The 23,121-nt window shown below is 41.1% G+C and overlaps 1 protein-coding gene across 1 annotated transcript in view; it reads left to right on the top strand.

Moving 5' to 3' along the window:
* Positions 1-23,121, top strand: part of RUFY4 (RUN and FYVE domain containing 4) — a 435,544-nt gene that overhangs the window by 370,755 nt on the left and 41,668 nt on the right. Inside the window, exon 10 of the mRNA XM_078679261.1 lies at positions 12,463-12,609. Within this exon, the coding sequence (XP_078535387.1) occupies positions 12,463-12,609 (147 nt within the window). The remainder of the gene's footprint in view (positions 1-12,462; positions 12,610-23,121) is intronic.

Raw genomic sequence — 23,121 nt, 5'->3', positions numbered from 1 at the left:
CCATCTGGACATTCTCAATTGCACCATCCCTGTTATCGTGGTCATCAGAGTACAACCTTGCAAAGTATTCAACCCACTCTCTCTGATATTGCCACTTCTAGTGGATCTATTTTATTATAATTCAGGAGAGGAGCATTAACGGCTTTCCAAAATAATGAGGGATCTTTGCTCAGTGAGGCCGCACACAAGGCCTCTCATGCCTCTTTCTTAAGGGCGTTTTTCCTACTTTTAAGGGTTTTCTTATAAATGTTCCTACATTCTCCAATTAGACCAGTATCCTTTACTGGGGCATGTAAGGCTTGTTTTAAATTTGAGTATGCCTTTGTACATGCTGAATCAAACCACCCCTTTTGCACATTATTTCTACCTTTAGTTTCAACCCATAGTAACTTCCTAATTTGTTCAACGATCCTCAGGAAGTTCTTGATTATATCAGGGTCTGTGGTATTTCCATCTGTACATACATAAAATTGGGGCAGCGTCCTTTCTAGCAGTTTTTGCAGAAAGTCTTCTGGGACAATTTTGGTCCATTTTAAGGAGTAGCCATTTTTTCTAACCATGGAGATATTGTCAACTAATGTTTTAGGCTTAGCCTTACCACAAGGTTCCTTAATTTTCCCTCTCAGGGTTAAACTTAAAGGAAAGTGGTCGCTAAGTGAAATATCCAGAATAGCAAAGTCCTGTATCATACCCCCATGTCTAACGGTCATAATAATGTAATCAATTGTTGTATTTGCCCCTCTTCCATTAAAGGTAGGGAGAAAGGGGGCCTCAGGACTATCCAGTCCATTTACAAAACCCATATCATTCCCAAATATGACTTCATTTAAATAATCCCCACACTTGGAATGATCAAAGTGACTAAAACTAGTATCTTTATCAAGTTTTACTCCGCATGTCCCTCTCTCTCCTTTAGTGCATATGGAACAATTAAAGTCTCCAGCCCATATAACACAAACTTCCTTGAATCTCCCTTCCATCACAGATTTAACGTTACTTCCTAGTGTTTTAAAAACATTATCCACATCCTTTCCTTGGACATTATTATAAAAATTTACCAAAACTAAAACCTTCACTTTATCTACTGTAATCCTAATAATGTGATAATACATGTTATTGAAAACTACTATTTTTGTGCTTAGTAGCATGTTGGAAACATAGGTGCACAAACCTCCTATAGCCCTGCCATGACATGAACTAATTGCTGGGGAGAAGTAAGTTCTATAACCATTAATGTGAACTGGTTCTATTGTCCACGTCTCTTGGAGACTAACGACTTCGTAAGTATTCAACAGTTTAACCCACTTTTCATTTTCCACTTTAGATCTTAACCCTGCAATGTTCCAGCTCATGAATGACCAAATTCCCTCATTTATTTGGCTGGCCGTGGTATCTTTTTTACTATTGGGCTCCAGGGTACCCCCTTGGAGAATCTCATTGTGTAGGCCATTACGACACACAGGTTCCTGCTCCTTGCTCGTGTGTTCCACTATACCTATCTCATTGTTTACAATAATGTTTTCCGTCCCACGGTCCTCAGGCTCTGACCACTCACAGGAGATAGAATTAATGGTACTAAAGTCTGTGGACAGTCAGTCAATATCCTCTAGCCCTTGCAGAGTATGATATTGATTTGATAATGGTATATCAAAGTTAAAGTTATCTCTGTCTGGTCCTGTACACCCCTTGTTGCCATGGGTTAAAATTAGTCATCCTACGGTTCATTAATGGATAAAAGTGGGTCAAATCCAGTTTGAATCCCACCAGCACCATAATCGGGGTTCCAGTTGCAGATAAATCTTACCACATGTCTGTCTCTAAAATTAACAATTATGCAGTCTCCAGGAAGTTCTTTATGCCTATGGCCAATCCAACTTACTTTGCGGACATGCATGATATCTGCTTGTGTGTGTCCCGGTAAGGGTCTATTACTATCTAACCAATGTATTACCTTATTCTTGAGTTCTATATAGGTTTCCCCTCTTTCGTTTCCTAACTCTGGCACTCCCGTCATAACAACGGTATAGGGGGTGACTGGGGGGGTAGGTCGACACGTGGGTGTTTGGTCTTCTCAGTTCTACTGGTAGTCTTATCGGAATTTTTATCATTCTTGTCCCTAGTGTCTTCCCTCCTTGTTAGTCCAGTGCCAAGCTCCCCCTCTGCCCCTTCTTGTCCAGTGTTCTAACGGGCTTGTGCTTGGGTACCTAGAGCTAAGGCATGTTGAACAAGGCAGTTATCGCCATTTACTACCAATGACGTTGGCTTACCAGTTGCCTTGGGAGCGCCACTAACGATACTTGCAGATGGGGTGGGGTTAGAGGTGGCCACAGGCTTAGCTTGGATATTCATATGTTTCAATATTTCTGAATTAGCTAAGCCCATCTTTTCCAAGTTCCCCACTTTATCTAGTAGTACCCTTAGTCTTTCCACTATTGGCAAAATAAGTGACTTCATTAATTGCTCAAATTGGTTAATAAGATCCGCCGGGCTTAGGGGTGATATTTCTTGTTGGGCCCTACACCTCTCCTCATTATGCTGCTGTTCAGCACTATTAGACTGTGTTTTATTCTTATCCCCCTTCTTATTCAATGGAATAGGTATCATTTTCTGCTGTTTGCCTTTCTGTTTCCCTCTTGTTTATTCTCGGGCAGTAATTTTCTACTGGGTGCCAGTTTGCCTTTATAACCTTTCACTCTTGGATTTTGTAAGGGAATCACACTAGGTATCTTATCTACTAAATTGGTATTATTAATAATACAATTATCTATCCCTTCTGCGTCATCTGACACATTAATTGTAGTGGGTGATTCCTCATTTGGCCCCATATTGGGTGTTAGTGACAGCCTATTTTGCCGACGTGCAAAATCGCTAGGAGGGCTTTGATTTGGTATAGTAACACAGTTTAATTCTTTTTCAGGGAAATCTGCGTATGAGTCCATGAGGATGGAGTCCTGGAGAGACGCCGTAGCTATGGAAGTGTTTGCATGTATATTTGTATCTTGTGTAGATTGGGTAGGAAAACACATACTTGGGGGGTAATGAGTCGCCTCTCGGTGCTCTCTATTGCATTAACAACAACCCCTATGGTTTTCTGCAACATCCTGTCTATTGCAGTCAGAGTTGGAAGTGGGGTTGTTCCTAGTGTTTTTTTTCTCGATGAGGAACAAGTTGACATGGGTGTGTTTTTGCCCATATTTGTCCTTGTCAACTATAAATATACAATACAATACTTATCTACAATTTACTTACTATCAAATATTAGGGCATGATGTACCTTATATAGAGACCCCATAACAATAAAATAATACCAAAGGGAGTGGCCCAGCCCGGCCTCCTTAGGCCCCGGACGGCCACAGACGGTCCCGCCCTTGTCCCGGGCTTCTCCCGGGACGCTCCCGCATGCTCCCGCGCAGCGGTTGCAGGGCCCGTCTAAATAACACGTGTGATGGCTAGTGGGCGGGGCTGACAGCCGGGCGTGGGACAGGTGGTTCTGGTCAGGCAGGGACTCCTGGTACTTGTAGTCCCTGCAGCGTCCAGCACAGACTCGCCCTCTCAGCAGCAACGCCGTCCAGAACACGGCAGCTGGAAGAGCCCAAGTTCCCCGCAGAAGCCCGGCTCCCAAAGCACGAAGCGGGTGCGTCGAGAAGTCATGGCAGGTAGGTGATTGCTCCCGTGGCGTCCTCGGAGTATTTCGGCAGTGCAGTGTCCCATTTCGGCAGTGCAGTGCAGTCAAAATTTAGAGAAAGTCTGGTGTTTTTTTACTATTAGTGTAATAGATGTTTCCTCTACTCACAAATCGGGCTTTCGCTTGATGCAACCGCTCTGATACAGTGACAGGTCATGTCTGTGCTTTATAAAACCTTTCAAACAAATGTGATTTGGAATAATAATGAATTATGCACATCTAAATCAGTATATCTGATCACACAGTCTCACCATTTTCTAAATGTTTTGTTAGGGGTTTTATCTGCCCTCCACAAAAGTTGAGGGTAAAAGGCTCAGCAAAGTCAGCGATATATTACCATAACTTAGGCATGACTTAATTAAATGCATCTGTTGAGAGTTTGGGGAACTCCAATTACAATTTGGATAACCCTAATAATCTATTAGCAGTAGAAAGATAACCGGAGTGAGACCATCAATTTCTTATTGCCTTGCAAATTGGTCTACAACTGATCACCATTTTAACTAAACAAATACTCTCTAGCTGTTATTCTCAAACTATTAGATAAGAGTAGCAGTCTTTTTAAAATACATAGAAGCTGTAAAAATTGCAAGAGATAAATACAAGAACCCTGGGCAAGATGTACGATGCTTTGATTTGTTTGGCAACAGCCCGATTCACAGAATCAGGCCATTTACGACTGGAAAAGAGCAAACCGAATCACAAAATGGGTTTGCGATTGGGTTTTAGGAAGGGACGTATTAATGTTGTCCCTTCCTTTTAGCGACTCGCAATGGTATATGTCATTGTTTTGCGACTAAAATTAGGTCACAAAACATTTGCATTTTACCCCCTACTTCAAATAGATTGTAACCCGTTCGCAAAGATCAAGGGGTCCCTAAGGGACCCCTTCCCCTTTGTGAACATCTGTAAAGACGTTTTTTAAGAGCAGGCAGTGGTCCCTTTAAGGAATATGGGCTGCATTTAAAAACAAAACAATGCTTTATTTTAAAACGATCACAGTCATGGTGATTTTTGTAATTCCCAATGGGTCACAAACCTAGACCCACCTCATGACTATTAATGAGGTAGGTCTATTTACGACCCAATGAGAATGGCTAAACTGGGAGAAACACACATTTGCACATTGCTGTTTGCGATTACATAATAGCGAATAACAAACATTCGCTATTAGGTCATTGCAAACACAAAGCTATGTACAACTGGCCCCTTATTCACCAACTGCATTTTTCACTATATTTAATTCTGCTATAAGAGTACTATTAAAGTACTACAGAATGCTGTTCACAAACACATGAGTGTAAATCTCCACTTCGCCTATCTTTTTTACGGGGAGATCCTCACACATATAAGTTTACTACTTAGGGGCCAGTTAGGATGTTGTTCAGAAAGGCTCCTGACGGCATTCGGTATGTCCGAATCCGTGTGGAACATGCGTTTCAGACCGATTAGGTAATATTTCCGACCAACCTATCACTATACAAGGTAGTCGGTCGGTCATCCGGAGATCCTCAGGGAGTGATTCTTTCAACTTTACTAGTCAATTTGCACATGATCGCATTAGCAAAGCTGATCTAATCATTTGGGCTGACCGCTCTTATGTATGCAGATCGTATACGGTTCTTGTTTAGAATTGATGAAAATCTTATACTAAGTCAGACGTCTTCAAACTTTTGGATGATGAGACCCCCCTGTCAACATTTTCAAAAGTAAGGACTCCCTCCTGACAAAAATTTCTAAACCTCTAGGTTATGAGGAAGGTGAGGACCAAATTATGCGACAGGCTTGACTAAATTGTGTGAGTAGAAAATGTAAATAATGTTCTGTGATGCTACGTATTTTGGGGTAGCATTGCTTTATTATTTAGAATTTTTTTAAACATAGTAATACTGAGGAAAGATTTCACCCCATCAGTACCAGTTTATAACCAAAATACAGCAATTAACATCAGAAAGATGTCTAGTCAACCTCGGTGAAGGGCCTCCCAATCCGCAGGAATACGCGCTGCCACATTAGAAGCTCACCTGGCCATGGCCTTGAGCAGCAAGGGTGCATTCAAACTGTGGTGGTCTTGTGCAGAGTTAAGCAGTTTACCCATGCCCCTTTCCTCTCAGCCCCTTCCCTCCATCCCTGTCTTCTCTCCTCTCCCAACCCCGGATCCCTCTCTCACATTACAGGCAGATGGTTATTAGCCCCAGGACACCTTTTGGTAACAGTAGCGCACTACAAATGTAAATAATAGGCAGATGCAGGGGTTCCACTAGACCCTAACTCCGGGGGGGGGGGGGGGGTTTAACAATCCCAGCCAGGGCTTGTCCAAGCACTGGTCGCACACGGTGCAACAGTCTTTCCACCTTCTCCATGAATTCCCTCACTACCACTCACCAACAATACACCTCATCTCTCTATAGCACCTGCCTGACAAACATTTCATTTTTTATAGCGCTACTCACAGTTTACTCACACTCAGTTCTGTGATGTGCATGGTACATCTTCTTTGTACCAGGCACTTTAACCTTCTGCACTGTGTGGGTGACAAGAGTGCCCATGTGACTGCACGGTGAGCAATGCAACAGTGTGAGAGTAGGGTAAAAGGAGTGACTGCAGGGTGAGTGGGGTGACCATATGAATTTGGGTTTGGCTGTAAGTGCAGAGTGGGACGAATTAGTGCATGGTTAGTGATGGCCTTGTTTGAGTGAGCTATAGATTGAGCAGTAAGGGGGGGCAGGTGAGTGGAGTGTCACATGAGTGCAGGGTGAGACGTGTGCTCATGTGACTGCAGAGTGAGGTACAGAGTGAACAATGCAAGCAAATTTTTAGTGCAGAGTGATCACTGTGAGAGCAGGGTGAGCGGGTGAATGTTGTGAGTGCATGGTGATCAGTGTGAGTGTATTGTGATCACTGTGAGTACATTATGATCACTGTGACTGCAGGGTGAGTGGGTGTATGTTGTGAGTGCATAGTGATCAGTGTGAGTGCATAGTGATCAGTGTGAGTGCGTTGTGATCACTGTAGGTGCAGGGTGAGTGGGCGAATGTTGTGAGTGCATAGTGATCAGTGTGAGTGCATAGTGATCAGTGTGAGTGCGTTGTGATCACTGTAGGTGCAGGGTGAGTGGGCGAATGTTGTGAGTGCATAGTGATCAGTGTGAGTGCATGGTGATCAGTGTGAGTGCATGGGGATCAGTGTGAGTGCAGGGTGAGTGGGTGAATAGTGTAAGTGCATGGTGATCAGTGTGAGTGCATGGTGATCAGTGTGAGTGCACGGTGATCAGTGTGAGTGCATGGTGATCAGTGTGAGTGCGTTGTGATCGCTATGAGTGCATGGTGGTCAGTGTGAGTGCATTGTGATCGCTGGGAGTGCAGGGTGAACGTGAAAGTGAAGGCGAGAATGAGAAGTGAGTAGTCTGAAAGCAAGGTGCATTCCCAGAAACTTGAAGCGTAGGGTTTCAGATATAAGTTAAACTATTGCTATAATGGCATTAATCAGGGTTCGAGGGTGGAGGAAATAAATAATGTGCTGATCCTGCAACAAACTTCCAGTCTAATGATTAGGGTTACCAGCTCATTAATTTGATGGCCCAGAAATAAGCAGTCACCTGCAGCTGTATTTTTTGCACTTATCTGTGAATAATTAGAACAGCAAATATAAATAGAAAACACTTTTAATTGTGTTCTAGGGATGCCTCAATGATCCATGACTAAAAATTAAAGAGAATAAAGACAGAAAAGTCACATAACTAATTAATATGTTATGTTATGTTAATTGTATTTTTATCGCGCACAGCTGCCCCAGCAAAGGGGCGTCCTGGCGCTTGGACAGACACTACAACATAACACACAATAAAAGAAAGGGGCAACTATTCAAAGACGGGAAACAAGAAGGTTTTAATCGCCTGCCTGAAGGCAAGTAGGTCGTCAAGAGCTCGAATATGGACCGGGAGCGAGTTCCATAATCCTGCCGCAAGCACCCGGAAGGAACGGCCACCCATTCTGCACAATTTGAAACGGGGGCATACTGCCAGGTGGAGCGTCTCAGATCTCAAGGATCTTGAAGGAAAATAGGGAGTAAGTAAGTTGGCAAGTGCCGGCGGCGAAGAAAACTTCAAAATTTTAAAAGCCAGACACAGCGCTTTGAACTTGATTCGCTGTCTGACCGGGAGCCAGTGTAGGGCCACGATCGTGCCAGCCACTGAACAGTGTCTGGGGAGGCCCACAATGGCACGTGCCGCGGCATTTTGAACCCTTTGTAGTCTAGAGGCCTCTGCTTGATTTATCCCTAGCATCAGCGAACTGCCGTAGTCCAGCCGGGATAGTATTGATGCCTGGACCACAAGCTGTCTAGTGGGGGGGTCAAAGTACTTTAAAACCGGCCTTATACCCCGCAGGATGCCATAGCATGTGGCCGCCACCTTCTTGGTGTGATCCATAAAGGTGAGTGCAGGATCCAGCCAATACATACTTTTTTATTTATAACTCAATTTAGTGTCAAGAGCAGGTCTCTGCAGGATCTTTAAACATCACATAGCAGGCATGTTTCTTTTGGCAACCCAACTTTATATTTCTTTTCATTAAATGCATTCTCACACTACAGCAGTAAGTGTAAAAAGACAAATGTAAGGAATAGGCAGAGTGGTGGCCCAGGGGGTACTGGAACCATAAAAAAACTAAGCTTTGGTAATTAGTTCACAAAGGCATGTAAATATGCTAATGGTCTTTAAAGACCTGTGAAAAACTCAGGCGGAGATCAGACTCCAGACACTGCCCAGCCGAGGCCCCAGGAGCGCGAGCTGCACTGCAGCAGCCCGGGCTGAGACACAGGATGGGGGAGGAGAGGGGCTGAAGCCCTGGAGGCCAGGGCAGAAGTGACACTGTGAAGGCGCGACCCCCTTTGCATCGCTCCACGGCCCCCCTGGGGGTCGCGCCCCACAGTTTGAAGACCCCTGTCCTAAGTACAGAAATACTATGGGCCTGATTATAACATCAGTGGTCAGTCAATTGGACCCACAATTCTACGATCGGGGGAACACCGCAAAGCCTGTGGTGTTTAGACTGATGTATTATGAGTCGACCGCTGGAATTGCGGTCTAAAGTCGGCGTCCTCACGAGCAGCGGCATGGATCAGTCATTGAGAAAGCCTGCAGCAGATGCCACTGCCGTGCAGCACCTTCTGCACATCCGTGCACTGTGTGCCATGATGCATATTGTGCACGGCACACAATGCATGACAGTGCATGGAGAGGGGGCACAACATGTGCCCCCATGCAGAATGATGGGAAATTGCCCGGCTGCCCATTTTGGGTCCCCTTCCTTTCCTTTCCATCATTATTTTCACGGCGGGATTCCCGCCGTGAAAAGTCTGTGTAAAAGGGAACTTGTTATCCTGATGGCAGTGCCTGCCTTGGCACCTCCGCCATTCAGAGCCACTATGGTGGCACCATCGGAATCCAAGATCCTGGCTGTGTAGGTGGTGTTGTGTCAGGCTGGTGGCAGTACAACTGGCAAACATGTAATCGGGCGGGCGGACCTCCCAGATTGCGGCATTACACTGCCACCATGGCCATGGTGGTCCTGGTATCGCCATACTCGTAATCAGCCCCTAAATATCTGTCTAACAAAGGTACAAATTTGGATGCTGTAAAAACAATTAAAACTAAATGGAAATAAAACCAAGGTCTTGCTGCCTTTTAGACAGACTTTAATTTGGAATTATCATTTCTGGTCTTCCCCGTTGGGTGAAATCTTGCTTATTCTGTTCACAAAGGAAAACAACTAGGAGTCATAATTGACTGAAACCTTTCACTAGAAGATCATATAATGTGTTTTGTAAAGAGTTTGTTCTTGCAAATGTGGGAACTGAGAATAATCATCTATTTGTTTAACTTGTTACAGAGGGTCCAGATTTTAAAAGGATTTGTGTAGGCCAGATTGAATTTTTGCAACTTAATGTACCTAGATCCGTAAGTACATTGCAATTAGTCCAAAATGCAGCAGCCTAATAATTTCTAAAAATGAAGAAATCCGAATCCATCATGCCTGTCTTGGTTAAATTGCATTGGCTACCAATCTAAAGTTTAAAGCTTTATGCTCTGTTCATAAGCCTTTGTATGTAGGAAAGATCAATCTTTTGTCTGGGGTAGTCTCCTTTTATAACCCATAGAGCAATTTAGGAACAGAAAAGATGTGCAGATTAGATGTTCTAAATTTTAGATGACTTATCGTGTGTGATAGAGCCTTTTATTTCCCCGCAGGAAAACTGGAATACTCTTCCATTTCAGCTTTCTACTGAATTAACATTGAAACCAATAAAAACCTTCATTTTTCTGCATTCTATCTTGTACATAGGATTCAGCTTTTTGTAAATTCTTAATGCTGTTTCAATCTAGCAATTTTCAGTACCACTATACCTTTGAGTATGCTTGTGCTTTAGAAATGCTATAAAATAAAGAAATCCACATCTTCTACCCAGAAAGTAAGCGGCTGATTACGATGGCGGGCGGAAAAGCATTCTGACCGCCGTGGTAGCGGGAAGGTACAATCCACAGGTACAGCGGCAAAACCGGCGGTCAGATTAGGATGCACTGCCTGAAACATCCGACCGCGGCGGTTGGATTCCAGGATACACCGCCGGAAAAGCTGAAAATGTGTCTGCGACAGTCGGAATTGCTGCAGATAGGCCCAAGACCGCCATTTTCCTTGCGGTCTAGAACGCATTGAGCTATTCGCAGTAGTGCTATCGCCGTCCCCGAATGACCGGATTCTCCGCTACAGTGTGATGGCTGTTTGAGCCATCGTGATCTGTCCGGCGGTCATAACCACATTTCGCATGGCGGTCCCTCTCTATAGGCTCCGTCCGCTACCGGTGCGGACGGAGATTTCTGGCAGAACCAGAAACACCGCAGCAAACGGGAAATGGGCTATCTATGCCCATCGTAATATTGCGGGCACAAGCACCGCCGATGGAGTACGGAAAGGGGCATTTTCTGCCACCGCCGCACCACAGATGTGCCTCCGCCCGCCATCCTTTACAGCCCCAAAGATCACAGAAACAAGTAGATCACAAGCGCACTTTCCTCATGTCTTCTTTAGCATACAGAATGTTATACATAGATAAGTGAAAGGGTGATCTTTTACCATGTAGTTACTGCATATTATTTTCCTGGAATTACTAATCCTTACCAAAGTTCTTCTCCTTTATATGCTTTATATATGCACAGATTATGATTGCCAGGGTTGGTTTGTGAGGGCATGAATATATATATGTTACTGTATGTTTGTGCATCTAGAACCCTAAACACAACACACTCCTGTATACTCTAGAACTGCAATGATGGTCGGAGTCAACATCATCATGTTTCCTTTATTTATGTTCCATAGAACCATAAAAGGTATTATGTAAAAGATGTAATATAAATATAAAAGAAACACAAATTCATTAAAAAAAAATGACATTACTCCAGCCGAGCCGCTGGTGAGGTGCAGAGATCAGTTTGGCACAGATGTAGCACCTATTCATGAAGCATTTCTTTACATGGGTTTTTTGTAGTCCTAAATATTGTATTTGACATTCTTGCACCCATCTTAACACTTTTTTGGTTTGTTCTTACTCTTTGTATTTTTTCTTCAAGTCATAAGTTTTGTTTTGTTTGATGAAAATCTCGATTGATTACACATTCTGTGTGTAGGGTATTTACGAGTTCATCTGTAATCATGTTTTAGCTCCTGTACAAAATAACTCTGTTCCAAACATGAGTCTCGATTCTAATTTCTCACTCTTCTTCTATTGGTCTTTTTCTCCCGGTCTCTCTCTTTCTTGCTTCCTTGCCCTCCTTCCTTTCTCAAATGATCTCTCTCACAATCAGTTAATTTCAGTTCCTTTTTATTGAGGGTAAGAGCATGTGGAGGAGGTAGCAAGAGAGAGGAGAGAAAAGTGAGGATAAAGAATCCGAGACCAAGAAAGAGAATAAGATTGAAGACAGAGAATTTCTCGTCAAAATTAGAAGAATTCAATCTTTTTTTTCTTTCTCTTTTCTCTTGGTCTTTACCTCACTCTTCGCTTTTGTCGCTCGCTCTCCTTCGCTATTGCTCTTGACCTATCCTTCACCAAACCTCTTTCTCTATACTTCTCTCTCTGTCCTTTTCCATCTCCATTTACTTCTCTACTTCTTTTTCTTGTTGTCTTTCTGTTTCTTTTTTATTTCATGTGCTGTCCTGCTATGTTTTTCATTTTTCTCCCATGTATACTCCTCTATTGATCATCTAACATCTCTCTAGCTTTCTGTCTCTTTTGTCTTTCTTTATCATTCTTTATAGCTCTATCTTTCCCTTGCTGATTGTCTTTCTCCATGTCTTACCTTTCCCCTCTCTAAACATTTCTCTCTCAATCTTCTTGTATCCCTCAATATCCATCTTTTCCTTTGCATCAGTCCCCTATCTTCTATCGTTTATCCTCTCTCTTCCACTTTCATTTCTTACTTTCTTTCCTCTTTCACCTACTGGGCCCCGTCACATTTTGTTCAGTTTCTCGCTCCATTGACCTCTAACTCTTTATTGATCACTTTCTCTATCTTTTCACTTTCTTTGTTTATCCCTACTTCATTTTGTGCCTAACCGTTACCCTATTTTATTTTAACATTTAGGCTTTGACTCCTCCTTGCTCATCTCTCTATCCTTTTCTCTTTTTTTCTCAAAGTATCACTTCTAACATGCTCTCTTGTGTCTTTTTACCTCTCATCACAGACCTTTCCAACTAGCCTTATTGATTGTTCTTCTCCACAGAGCGAAGCAAGACCAGGAATCCATGAAGAGTGCACTGGAGAAAGAAAGGAGTGAAGCAAACGAAAGAGAAGAGATGTACAAAGCGAAGCTTGCTGAGCAGAAGGAAATGGTGAAGAACATGAAGGAGCGTGTCCTTAAGTTATTACAGTAAGTCACTTGTAGTACCAGATCTTCCCTGGTCTTTAAAGTTCAAGATCTCAAGGTGAAGCTTTTATTTCTAAAAACTTGCATTCCAGAGGCAGTCTTGTTATACCCGAGACTGCTACTAACTTTAAACATTTGTCTTTATTGAATGGGGACTGCAGGAGGAAAGATACTTCCATGGCATATAGGGTTGAGATTGGGTTTTAATTCAAGAATGGATCAAATCAGTTTTTTTTTTAACTTTTCCTACACTTTATAAAACTCTCCTAATTGGGCATTGTAATTTCTGTCTTCTTTTATACTGCATTCTGTTTCCTTAACCTCAGTATGATCTTTTCCAGTAAATTCTTGCTTAAAGGGCTGAGATGGTAATACGTTATCCGCAACCCTATGTATGTGCTTAATTCTAGGTCTTGTAACTTGGGAAATAACCAGCATAACCATTGTTTCATTTAGTAATTCATCAAGCTTTCTTCGACGGAAAAAATCTGCCAGAAATGTATCTGAGAATTACCAGCAGGTTATTACTGAGGTAGCTCTATCTATTACAACTGTCTTTCCTTGTAAAGTGGGAGATACTTTCATAAAGGAGCAGTGTTTGTAAAATGTCTTGGAGCAAAATCAGTAACGTTTTGTCCACTTTCCATAGATCCTTTAAGGGCTAAACTGATGGGAGGGTTAAACTGCTTAGGATGATTCCATAGTAGAGCGAAGAGTCCCAATTGATGGACTGTAGCAATAACACATGGTGATCTGAAAGATCTGAAAGACGAAGAAAGCGGTGTAGCTGTGATGTTGACGTCAACGAATGGGGTTGGACTGAGGCGAAAAGAATCCGAAACTAGGAGAGTGTTGGTGTTCATACTGTCTCTTCTTTTCATGGAACTGAAATCAATTTTGGGAAATTGCATGACTGATACAACTACCCTGTATATTAGATGATTGGCTGCCTAAGAGAGTTGGTTAAAGTCAATAAGCCCGATTCACAAAGGTAAACTTACACTTTTGAGTAAGTTTACTACTTTTTGGTATACACAAAGGTAAATTAATGCCAAACGTCTAACTATAGTACTTTTTAGTATTCAAAAAGGTAAACTTGGACCAAAAGTTTAACTTTACTACTCTTCAGTATACCCAAAGGGTGTACAGATAAAATATTGTGTCAGTAATATCAACAGACACAAATATCAAGTTGGAAATATTGTGACACAGAAATATTGTGCCTTGCTCACTTTACCACTGGATTCAAGCTACCCTGGCTGATGACGGCTGATTAGCCAGAAACCGGTCCCAGGATGCTTGTTTACCGTCCAGGGAAGACATGGCTTGCAGTTCGGGCTGGACTGTTCCCATGAGGCACAGGGTCAGACTGATTTGCATATGGCCATGTCTGAACTGGGATGATGGAGTGAGCTAAAGAATGATGATGGATTAAACCTAGATCAGTTGACTGGGGCTGAGTGTTTGATTTTCTCCAACGCTCCACCCTTCATTCCCTTTGGTATCGCTTTATTCACCCTAGGAATGCCCAGACGTGGGTCCCTTGCTCACTTTACCACTGGATTCAAGCTAGCCTGGCTAATGACGGCTGATTAGCCAGAAACCGGTCCCAGGATGCTGGTTTCCGGTCCAGCGAAGACATGGTTTGGCAGATTGGGCTGGACTGTTCCCATGACACACAGGGTCAGACTGATTTGCATATGGCCATGTCTGAACTGGGTTGGTGGAGTGAGCTAAAGAATGATGATGGATTAAAACCAGATCAGTTGACTGGGGGTGAGTGTCGGATTTGCTCCAACGCTCCGTCCATCATCCCCTTTGGTATCACAGAAATATCGTGAGCAAGAATATCATGGACAAGAATATCGATTTTAAGGTAAGTAATATCGATGTTAATAAAAATGTCTAATAATTTTTGTGTATTTTACAAAATTATATATTATATATACATTATACATGTTAATTTTATATGTTGTAAAATGTTTGTTTAAATATTGTTAGTTTTTTAATATTATATACGCGAACTGACGTCACATGGGTACTAACATCACATGCTGAATCGCTGCTGGTGAGACACTACGCAAGCTTGTCTCCCGGTGCTTTGTGACCCCCAGTCCCTGCCCCTAGCTCGGTCCGAATACAGAGACGAACAGATCCCAGGGGTATGAGACAATTGCAGTGCACAGTTGGAGCGCACGGGAGCACGGAGGAGCTTGACGCCGACAAAGAGGGTGTTTGGAATTTTTGGCGAGACCGTAGGCAGAGTCAGCAGAGTCGGAAGAGGCCGGCGTTCGGCCGGTGCGGCTTGCTCCTCATGGGGAAGGCCAGCACGCCTCACCCTTTCTCCAATAGTGCAATTCCTTATATCTGTCAACAAACTTCTTCTGGGACCTCATATAAAACAGAATAAGAAATTTGAAGTTTGGCACTACTGTATAATGGCTGTTCTGCGATGCAGTCTGACTGCCACAATCTGATTGCCCTATGGTCCGTCTAGAGACATGCCAGTTGATGTATGACACATTTTAAATAGTGCTGTGAATAAACTATTAGATACAGCTGAGCATTGGCCAGAACATGAGATTGTATAAAATATGTGACATTTATTCTGCCATGTTTTGGTTTGTTATAACTTCCTATCTTATTTTTATATAATACTGCTAATATAATTGCTCTTTTAATATAGCACAGGACATATGACCTTTAGGGATACAACATCGCCAGGTAAACAGAAAAGCTAGAAAATAGATATTTTCTCCTGTATGTAAAGCTGTTCTCATTTTACAAACAGTATAGGCTTTTATGAAATCTTCCTTATTTCTATAATTTGCAAAATTATATTTCAGGAAATGGGCTGATGCATAATCTTTTTAAAACATATTTTTAATTTTTCGTAAATGTAAAGTGTATGCTATAGGTTTAAATAACTATACATAAGTAAAATAAACTGGTCAAACTGGTTTGTAAATTAAAAGTAATTTTTAAATATAATGTAATCGTTTTTTTATTTTTCTTAGTATCGTAGCAGGTTGTGAGGTTCATAAAGGAATAGGTTTGGGACTAAATTAATTGAAAATAATTAATAACAATTTAAAATTAATAGTAATTATTAATTGATACTTTTTTATGTTAATTGTATAAGTAATATTTTTTTGTTACGTTTTAGGTGTGGGTTGTGGGTTTGAAGGGGTATATTCAAATGATAATTATTTATTAGAATAGTCTCATTAATGTTGTTTTTTAGTTTGAGGTGTGGGTTCTGTATTTTGTGGGAGTATAGGGTGAGAAGTTAATTAATTTTATTTATTAATAATATATTAGAACTGTTTATTCGATAATTTCTTGTTAATTGTATAAAAAAAAAATAAGTTACATTTAAAGTGTTGGTTGTGGGTTTTGTATAGGTCTAGGGTGGGTAATGAATTAATTCTAATTATTTAAAAAAATATATTATCATAAATAATTATTTAATTGATAACTAATTATGTAAATTGTGTAGTATATATTTTTTGGGTGGTGTGTTCTGGTTTTTGTAAGGTAAAGGATGTGTAGGAAATTATAATTATTAATAAATGTTAATTTACATAATTGTGTACATGATTATGAATTATTTAATATGTAACTAAAATATTGTTTGTTATCTTTGTGAGTTGCAGGGGTAAAGCGTGGGAAGTTAATTAAATATAATTAATTTATTAATAGGTAATTAGTAATAATTGTGTAATTGATTATTAATTATGAAAAGTCTTTCACTTAAAATATATAGTAGGTTTGGGTTGTTTGTTTTGTATGAATAAAGGGTGAAAAAGTCATCTTTTTTTTATTTTATTAGTATCAAACTTTATTTCGGTCATTATAGACCATAAAAGCAGAAAATGTAATACATGGATTTGTGCAATAAAAACATCATTAAACATTATAAAATATAACCAGAATGCAAATGAATTGGTCAAGTTTCACAACAGTTAAAAAAGATGTTAACATTTAAAAAGAAATGCAAACAGTGATTTTATGAATGAATAGTGTTAAAACAGTAGAAAATACAAAAAGGTCGTTTAACATATGCGGGGGAATTCAAAAACTTACGGCACCTATGCCACATAGAATTGAGGAAACGGGACACAACAAAAACAATCGGAGGATTGGTGTCAGTTCTCAAAACTCTAAAGGCCTCCAGACACTGCCTATACCCCAAATTCCTGCAAAGTGGTAAGAGCCAATGCCTCCTGGCTACATCATAGGTCGGACAGAAGAAGAAAGCGTGAATGGCTGACTCTTCTTGGCTGTTACAAGCAGGACATTCAATGGGAGAGGCTTTTGACCATTTGTTTGTAAATGGATGAAGCGGCAGGGAACCCAATCTGAACTGCATATATAACTTCCTTGCCATGGATGGTTTAACAACATCAAGGAAAGACTCAAATAGATACTGGTCTTTAAAATTAAGGAAGTCAGACGTTAGGCGGCCTAGTTTTATGCTCCCCTGAGTTTCAGCCAGTCTAAGCAGTCTGCAAGCTTTAACTAGTTCTATCTGCAATATTGTCAGGGACACTTCCTCAGGGTGGCTCCATAGGTTTGGCTGGCCTAATCTGAAGCACATATCTCTTATGTGTGCAAACCAGGATAGTTTTCCCACTCCTGGGAGTCCCAGAATCACCTTAAGTTCAGACTGGTAGACTGTTAATTCAGGGGTCGCCCATAGTCTATGCCAGAAAGTCAAGGGTCACTGTCAAATAACCTCCTCTATGGGTCTAATCCCAAGATCCATACGTAGGGGGATGAGAGGGGTACTCAGCGGTAGACCTAAGAGCTGCCTCATAAACTTGTTCACAGATTTAGCCAGTCCACCTGCAGGGAGATGACCCCAAAGTTCTGCCCCATACATTATAGCACTCCTGATTTGTACTTTATAAATCTCAGCCAGTGGGCCCGGCAGTCTATATGATGAGTTCCTGAGTGATTTTAATATTCCCCCTGCCTTCTGTGCCAGCCTTAAGCCTGCCTTTTCTTGCGGCGGGTCCCATCCAAATGTTTCTGACAGCGTAACACCAAGGTAATCAAAGACAGCTACCATCTCTTGCTGGGTACCATTTATAGAGGGATTTGGGTGAGATGTTTTGCTTGGGTTAAAAACCATGTACTTGGTTTTTGATGTGTTAATCTCCAACCCCCTATCTTTACAAAATAGAGAAAAGCTATCAAGGATCCTTTGGATGCCCATGGGAGACTTGGATAGTAACAAAGTGTCATCCACAAACATAATTTCTGGCACCTTGTCACGGACCAGCTTTGGGGCATCATCGTTAGCTATCTCATTTAATTGGTCCACCTGAGCGTTAATAAAAAGACAGAACAGTGTAGAGGCCAGAACACACCCCTCCCTTACACCTCTGTTTTTCTGGGAAATGAGGGGTTAATTCCCCATATTTCCCATATCTCACCTAGGCAAACTTTCCAGTATGCAGGCGCTTAATCAGAGACAGCAAATATGGCGGACTGCCCATTTGCTCAAGAACCACCCATAGTTTATCTCGAGGTACCAAATCAAAGGCTGATTTAAGATCAACGAAAATCAAATAGAGGCTCCCACCCTCTATTGACACTGTCTTCCAATTTTATGATTGGAGCCTGAAGATTTGGTCAATAGTGGAAATGTTTTTAAGAAAACCAGCCTGGTACACACTCAAAATTTTGCGCTCATCCACCCAGGACTGGAGACGCTCCAGGACAATCCTGGCAAACAGCTTCTGAGTGACGTCAATCAGGCTGATCGGCCTATAATTAGTGGGCAGGAGGGGTGAACCCTTCTTATAAACTGGAAAAATGTCAACCCCTAACCAGGTATCTGGGATTTTCATGCCATTTAAAATGGGGTTGAATATTACCCAAAGATAGGGGCCCCAGATATTGGGTTGTTCCCGAAATAAATCCCCAGGGATCTTATCCAAACTGGGTACCTTTCCAAGGGGTAGCTTCCCAATTGCGCTCAGCACTTCAATGACAGTGAACCCAACATCATCTTCAAGGGGATTCCCTTCTGCAGTTGACAAAGTTCCCTCAGTGAGCTCTAAAGTTTCCTGTGTGGAATACAGTGATTGGAAATGAAATTTCCAGGCGTCTGCAGTGATGTTTGGCTCAATGGGTGAGTCCTCTGTGGAGCTATCAGTACAATCTAGGATCCAAAAGGCCTTTATATCCCTGCTGGTAAGTGCCTGTTTGATTTTATTCATCTTTCAAGCTCCCAGTTCTTTTTGGCTAGCTTTATACTATCACTATATAGAGCCCTATTTGTTTTTATCAAGGATCTATCTTTGGTTTTTATAGCGTCGATAAGGGCGCCCTTTGCCATTTATCAAGAATTATTAAACCAAGTAGATTTAAGGCTCTTCTTACCCTTGGAGTACATCAGGGGATTGAAGATGTTATTCTGGCTAGTGGTCAGATCCACATGCAAAGCTGTGAGTTGAGCGATGGTATTAGGAGTTGTTGGGGTAAAGGGTTGGAAGTTAATTAAATATAATTAATTTATTAATAGTTAATTAGTAATAATTTTTAAATGATTATTAATTATGAAAAGTCTTTCATAAAAAATATATAGTAGGTGTGGGTTGTTTTGTATGGATAAAGGGTGAAAAAGTAATTAAATGTAATTGTTTTATTAGTAATTAATTAGCATTGATATTTTAATAGATAATTTAATTATGTAAAATGTGTAAATATTATACAGTTAAATATACATTTTGTATGTGTGGTGTGCAGCTTGTAGAGGTATAAAGTAGAAAGTTATGCAAGTAATAACAAAATAAAAAAAGAGTAACTTTTTATAATGTATTATTGTATACGTTATGCTTTTTAATTGTAAACAATATTGTATTTATTGGTTGTAATTAAGTTGACAAAAGATTTTGTATTGTAAATAAAATGTGTATTAATTTATAATATGTATTAAACTTTGTAATAAATACGTAATTTGTAATTAAAAAAATATCGTTTTTTTATTTCAAATATTTTATTTTTTATTGAGTATAGTTTTGAAATTTTTTTTTTTTACCTCAAGTGAAATAGTATGTTTCTAATGCTGCATAGAGAGCAGTGGCAGTAGTGGATTTTACCCCCCTACAAGCCAACAGTTTCCTTACTGTCGCACTGACTGGAGTGGGAATAGAATATTTTACCCCTCCTAAATCCAACACTTTCCCTAATGTTGCACTGACTCGGATTGGAATCGCAGATGTTACCCCTCCAAATTCAACACTTTCCCTACTGTTGCATTGACTGGAGTGGGAATAGTCAATTTTTCCACTCCCCAATCCAATACTTTCCCTACTGTTTTACTGACTGGAATGTGAATAGTACATTTTACCCCATTCACAATCCAACACTTTCCCTACCTTTGCACTGACTGCAGTGGGAATAGTACATTTTACCCCTCCATAGTCCAACACTTTCCCTACTGTTGTACTGACTGGAGTGGGAATAGTACATTTTATCCCTCCACAATGCAACGCTTTCCCTATTGTTGCATTGACTGAAGTGGGAATAGTACATTTTACCATTCTGCAATCCAACACTTTCCCTACTCTTTTAATGATTGGTGTGGAAATAGTTCATTTTACCCCTCCACAATCCAACACTTTTCCTACTGTTGCAGTCATTGGAGTGGGAATAGTAAATTTGATCCCTCCGAAATCCAACACTTTTCCTACTTTTGCAGTCATTGGAGTGGGAATAGTAAATTCTATCCCTCCGAAATCCAACACTTTCCCTTCTATTACACTAACTGGAATGGGAATAGTAAAGTTACCCCTCCAAAATCCAACGCTTTCCCTCTTGTTGCATTGACTTGAGTGGGAATAGCAAATTTTACTGCTTCGCAATCCAACACTTTCCCTACTCTTTTACTGATTGGAGTGGGAATAGTACATTCTACCACTCCACAATCCAACATTTTCCCTACTGTAGAGTGGGAATAGTATATTTTATCCATCCAACACTTTTCCTACTGTTGCATTTACTGAAGTGGGACTTGTACATGTTACACCTCCTGAATTTGACACTTTGGGGCCGATTCCGATCTGGGTCGGAAAGCACTCCAACCGAGCCGGATCTGGGGTGTTTTCCAACTGATCCAGACTCCTGCAGTCCAATCGAGCGAGTACGATGCGGCCGTATGCTGTTAGACTCGGTTCAGTCGGACTCCTATAGAAGTCAATGGGAGCCGGTCGTACGACGCGTACATGGACTTCCATTGACTGAATGGGTATGTTGCAGACAAGTCCCCTACAGTGGGTACGTGTCGGTGCCATCCACACCGTACATGCTTGGGTTGGGGAGACCCATGGGTCTCCCCCTGTGTCCGAGTCATAAGGCTGCGGGTAACAGGGGGTCCAACGTGGACCCCCAAAGTCCAACTCCGGTAGCTATTGCAAGCCGGACGCTCCGACTCAATCCGGCTGTCCGAATCAAGATTCGTACTAGCTCGGTTGTGAAACATCTCCATTCCGCGCCATGGTTTGATTGTGACCGAGTCGTACGGAGCGGTTCGGACCCGGAAACGATTCGGACGGAGATTTTGCGCGTGTTCGCATCGTACTTAGACGTCCGGACCCGTGTACGACTCGGACAGAAATTCAGCCTCCGAATCGGGTCCGCTAATGCCGAACCCGATTCGGTGCCCTTCCGACCGAGATCGGAATCGGCCACTCTGTCTACTATTTATAAGTTGTAGCGGGAATAGTAAATCTAATCATTTTAACCCCTTGGATGCGGCGGTAATTCCACCGTGGCGCTGGGGGTGAGGGCGCGCGGCGCCACCATGCTCATGACGGAACCACACCGTCATGAGCCACGGGCACACTGTGCTTGTGACGGAGTGGTTCCGTCACGGCCCGCCCGCTCAGTAAAACTGCCGTGCAGGCGCGGAATTGCTGCAGTGTGGGCGGATCGGTCGCACAGTGACGGAACCACTCCGTCACCAGCACAGCGCGTCCGTGGCTCGTGACGGAGTGGTCCCGTCACGAGCACGCAAATTGTGTTTTTTCTTTATATTGTTTATATTTATATTAATATGTTTTTGGTTATTTAAATGCATAATATTTATAATTTTTAATGCTATTAATATTTTATTAATATTTAGTTATTTTAAATGTTTGTTTTGAGAATTTTTATTTGAAATTACAATGGTTTGAAAATATTGTTATTGTATATATGTATATATATATATATATTTTATGTTACAGCATTTGAAAAAGTATTAAGAAATAGTATAAATTAAAAATATTAATTTAGTAATATTTGTAAATTAGATATATGTAAATAAAAATATGTATATTAATGTTTCATTTGTTTTAAATAATAAATGTTATATTCTTCAAAAAAATTCTTAAATAGCTTTTTTTTATTATATTAATAATCAATTTATATAATGATTATTATTTAAATTGCTATATATGTAAAAAAATAGATATTGTAGACAACCTTATTAGAGAAAACAATATTTTTTCCGATATTTTTATTATAAGTATAGGGAGTCGATATTTTAAAAATCGATATTTTTGACCTGACCTTTTTCTAAGTAGATATTTTTTACTCTATATGTTTGTTACTGAACCTTCACAAAGGTAAGATACTACTATTACAGTTAGACTGTTGGTCTACATGTAACTTTGTGAACACCGGAAAGAAGTAAAGTTAGACTTTTACTTTCAGTTTTATCTTTGTGAATAACGCAAAGCAGTAAACTTACACAAAAGTGTAAGTGTACCTTTGTTAATCGGGCCCCATATGTTTGGTCTGCAGTGAAATTGCCATTCAAGTCACATCACTATTTTATTAGCATGATAAATCAGGAGGCCAGTGCTTGTTCGAGGTTGAAGGATCCATGCCAGGTTTCCAAGATAACCACGGACAATGGAGGGACTTCCAGTTAGATGTATTATTTGTAAATTATATTCTTATGTACAGGAGTGCAACTAGACCAAAACATTAGGACAGCTGGGGCTAAGATTTGAATGGTGGTGGGCGGAGCCATCTTCAAATTAACAAACGCTTGTGCCAGTTCCCTTCATTGTTAACCCCTTCCGCGCTGATGACGAGCTCAGCTCGTCATGAGTTACGACGCTCGTACGCTGACGAGCTGAGCTCGTCATGTAACGCGGCTTTTGAAAAAACGCAGCGCACAGCGGGAAAACCGCTAGCGCGCATGCGGTTAAATACTGTATATAGATACTCATTGGACCAGTATACATGCCATGATGTGTTATTTTATGCTCCAGTTTATGAAAGAAACTGGCATTGTGCCTTTTAAAACACACCAGACACAGCTGAATAAAGATCAAAATATCTTTCAGAAAATATTTGTGGTAATTCCGGTTTCCCATCAGATGTTTTTGGCAATTGGGGACTAATGGTGCAGTTTAAGCACATTTAAGTAGATGCGGCCTGTTCATACCCTGTTTTCCAGCATCCAATACCTTAAGTTCCAGCTCTAATCAAACTTTTTGATTTGGATATGTT

This window comes from Lissotriton helveticus, chromosome 3_1 (genome assembly GCF_964261635.1).
Source record: "Lissotriton helveticus chromosome 3_1, aLisHel1.1, whole genome shotgun sequence".
In the NCBI taxonomy this organism is placed as follows: Eukaryota; Metazoa; Chordata; class Amphibia; order Caudata; family Salamandridae; genus Lissotriton; species Lissotriton helveticus.
This window is presented reverse-complemented; position numbering and strand designations above follow the sequence as displayed.